This window comes from Nematolebias whitei, chromosome 21, assembly GCF_014905685.2.
Source record: "Nematolebias whitei isolate Nwh7 chromosome 21, NemWhi1, whole genome shotgun sequence".
NCBI classification, from domain to species: domain Eukaryota; kingdom Metazoa; phylum Chordata; class Actinopteri; order Cyprinodontiformes; family Rivulidae; genus Nematolebias; species Nematolebias whitei.
In genome coordinates this window covers 33,203,778-33,207,558 of record NC_056518.1, presented here as the reverse complement: position 1 = coordinate 33,207,558, position 3,781 = coordinate 33,203,778, and the positions used below count along the sequence as shown (strand labels likewise).

General features: G+C 46.1%; 1 protein-coding gene across 1 annotated transcript in view; it reads left to right on the top strand.

The window, feature by feature from the left end:
* The first annotated feature begins 266 nt into the window (after positions 1-266).
* Positions 267-3,781, top strand: part of grm1b (glutamate receptor, metabotropic 1b) — a 27,279-nt gene continuing 23,764 nt past the window's right edge. The window contains exons 1-2 of the mRNA XM_037695097.1: positions 267-981; positions 2,993-3,242. Coding sequence (XP_037551025.1) covers positions 267-981; positions 2,993-3,242 — 965 coding nt within the window. The remainder of the gene's footprint in view (positions 982-2,992; positions 3,243-3,781) is intronic.

Here is a 3,781-nt window from a genome sequence, read left to right as displayed (position 1 = left end):
GAGCGTTTAATGTCTCTGTACCCTGACGAGCGTTTAATGTCTCTTTACCCTGACGAGCGTTTAATGTTTCTGTACCCTGATGAGCGTTTAATGTCTCTGTACCCTGACGAGCGTTTAATGTCTCTGTACCCTGACGAGCGTTTAATGTCTCCCTTGCAGCATGGAAACACAGAAGCATCAGCTCCGTCCCGTGCTGTCCACAGAAAACTGACGGGTCTTTATGATGGACATGTGGACATGATTCTGTGTTCTGCACCTGCGGCACCATGTCCAACATGATGTTCCTGACGGCCATAAGCGTTTTGTATTTGCCCCTTTTACTGTTCGAGGCCTTCGTCTCGTCCAAAGGAAAGTACGAGCGCGCCGTTGTCCCGAGCTCCGTGTCCCGCCTGGTGGCCAGGATGGACGGGGACGTCATAATCGGCGCCTTGTTTTCTGTGCACCACCAACCGTCGGCTGAGAAGGTGGCAGAGAGGAAATGTGGAGAGGTGCGTGAGCAGTACGGCATCCAGCGGGTGGAGGCCATGTTCCACACCCTGGACCGGATCAACTCGGACCCCAACCTGTTACCGAACATCACCCTGGGCTGTGAGATCAGGGACTCCTGCTGGCACTCCTCTGTAGCTCTGGAGCAGAGCATCGAGTTCATACGAGACTCCCTCATCTCCATCCGGGACGACTCTGAGGGCTCCAAGTGGTGCATCGAAGGGGGGCCCTCCAGTCAGCCGCCGCCAACCAAGAAGCCCATTGTGGGGGTCATCGGCCCGGGCTCCAGCTCTGTCGCCATTCAAGTCCAAAACCTGCTGCAGCTCTTCAACATCCCACAGATCGCCTACTCTGCGACCAGCATCGACCTCAGCGACAAGACGCTGTTCAAGTACTTCCTTAGGGTCGTCCCCTCCGACACCCTTCAAGCCCGAGCTCTGCTGGACATAGTCAAACGATACAACTGGACCTACGTGTCTGCAGTTCACACGGAGGGTAAACAGTTCAACTTCATGCAGCTGTTTGAGCTTCTAGAGCTAAAATATGATGAAAGTAGAGCAGCACAGGGTGGAGACCTCATTTCAGGAGATTTGAACCAGTTCAGAGAAAAATCTGAGCTGATCTCCATCACTCGTGCTGTTTTCTCTTGTTTGCTGCTGATCTTTATTAACGCACGTTAGCTCTTGTTCTACCAGCATTCACAAAGAAGCCTCTTTTATAACAGAATATCTTTTATAGCAGCAAATCCTGAGCTGTCGTCGTGTTAGACGTTACTTTTTGAACAAAACGGTTGTTTTTCTTTAACGAAAGAGGCACAAAAAATTCCTTTAATTCTTTTCATTTCAAATGTATCGGAGAGGAAAGCTCAAAGCACAGAACAGTAAACAAGACAAGATAAACTTAAAGCTGAGCACTGAATCACAGCTGAAATGTGCTGAAACTGAGCTGCTCAAGCTAACACTAGCTAAATGTAGCAAAATGCTAGATAAAATTAACAATAGACTAGCTAAAACTAATAACAAAAAGCTAGCTAAAAGCTAAATTTAGAAATCAGCTAGGTAAAAACAAGAAACTTAAAGAAGCTAAATGCTAGCTAAAAGTAGCTAAATCCTAGTTAAAAGCAGCAAAAGTTTAGTTGAAAAACAAATTTTCAAAACTAAAAAAATATGCTAAAAGTATCAAAGACTAGCCACAATCTACCGAGCTGCCACAGCTCTCTGTGTGGAGAAGAGAGCTGCCGTCTAGGGCGCCCGGGAGAGCAATTGAGTGCCTTGCTCAAGGTCCCAGAGTGGCAGATGAGGGTGGAGGCAGGTGTTTCATCTTTTCCACCCACATTTTGATGTTGTCAGTCCGGGGAGTTGGACCTCTGACCTTATGGTAAGATCACCTTCTCTAACCTCTGCGCCACCACTCCCGGTTCAAACATGAAAATAAATTTTTTTTAAAAAAAGCAAAAGGCTAGCTACAAGCTAAAGACTAGCGAAGAGCAAAAGCTAAAAGTAGCATAAGAAGACCAAAAAAAAGCTGAAGTTTGCTGAAGCAGATTTTTTAAAAGAACCAAGTTTGGAAGGAATTTAGGCGATTTAAATTTTTTTTTTAAAATGAGAAACGTATTAATAAATACATTTAAATGTTTCAAAAAGTATAAAGGTTACAATATTAAAATAAATAACAGTTGCTCTCATCTGTGGGGTGCGGTGGCGCAGAGGCTGGGCCTGCGATCAGAAGGTCGTCGGCTCAAGCCCCCGCATCAGCAACAAATGTGGGTGGGAAAGGTGAAGCCTCCTCACCTGCCCCACCCTGGGCCCCCGAGCATGGACCCCAACCCCCACCATCCGCCCCCCTACAGCGCATCAAATGCTGACTTATGTTTGAGTTGCACATTGCCCTTTTTATAGACGGCAGCTCTCTGCTGCATCAGAGGCTGTGGCAGCTCAGTGGTCTGTGGTTGTGTCAGGGCGTAAAAAAATTACTGTCAAGTCTTCATGACCTCAACGTTCTGATATATGAACAAAGTCTGCACAAACAATCATTTTAGCTCTAACCCCGCTGGCTTGTAGACATGCTGGTGCTGACTGAGGTCAGTTAGCTGTGGTGGCCATCTTGAATTGAGTCAACAGCTGGATTTATCAGTTGTAGATTCTAGGATTTATTTTCCAGTTTTAATAAAACTGGTTTCTCTGATTCATGACACAATTTAACAGAAAGAGACAAATGAACACAGGAGCCATTACATGATCGCCCACAGTTCCCAGTGCCGGATGATCTTGGGTTAGGATGAAGACGTTTTTTTAAATAGATCATCTGTCATTTCAATAAGTTATAAACTAGTGTATTTTGTGCTGTCATGCTGATGCTGTGTCCTTCTTGAGTCCATGAGTCTGGAGACAAAATGAGTCCTGAACACAGAAGAAACAAATTACCAGCAGAGGGAAGTTATGAATAAGAGCCCGTCGACGTTCTTCCTCTTGTCGATGCTCACCTGACAGCTCCTCGTCTTCCTCAGGTAACTACGGTGAGAGCGGGATGGAGGTGTTCAAGGAGCTCGCCTCACAAGATGGTCTCTGCATCGCTCATTCTGACAAGATCTACAGCAACGCCGGCGAGAAGCACTTCGACAGGCTGCTGCGGAAGCTGCGCGAGCGTCTTCCTAAAGCCAGGGTCGTCGTCTGCTTCTGTGAGGGCATGACAGTTCGAGGCCTGCTCATGGCCATGAGGCGGCTCGGGGTCGCCGGAGAGTTCCTCCTAATTGGCAGGTTCGTTAGAGGAAGTTTCTGGGGGGTTGGAAATGTAAGTTATTCAACAAAAAGTTCTGTCTTCTTTTCTGGTGAAGGTGATGCTATAGAGGCTCTAAAGGAAAGGAGCTGAACACTTATACACAAACTTATGCACCAAACTCCTCATTTAACTTTATTATTCTGAAGTATATTTGAGGATTTCTCACCTAATCAGATTAAATCAAATTCAGTTTATTTCTGTTGCTCCAAGTCACAACACGCACTGAACAGCAACATTCACTCAGTAAAAGTTATCTCTCTAAGGAAGCAGCAGATTGTGCTGAATCATCACTTCATCACAGTCTTCCATCCTGAGCGAGCACAAAGGAGACAGTGGAAAGAAAAAACTCCCTTTAACAGGAAGAAACCTCCAGCAGAACCAGCTCAGGACGAGCAGACATCTGCTTTAACTGGCTGGGTTTGAGAGGACAGGAAGTAGAAACAGACACAGAATGACGGCCCAGATGTACTTTCTATAATCCAGTTGTTCTTTCTATAGTCCAGGTGTACTTTCTATA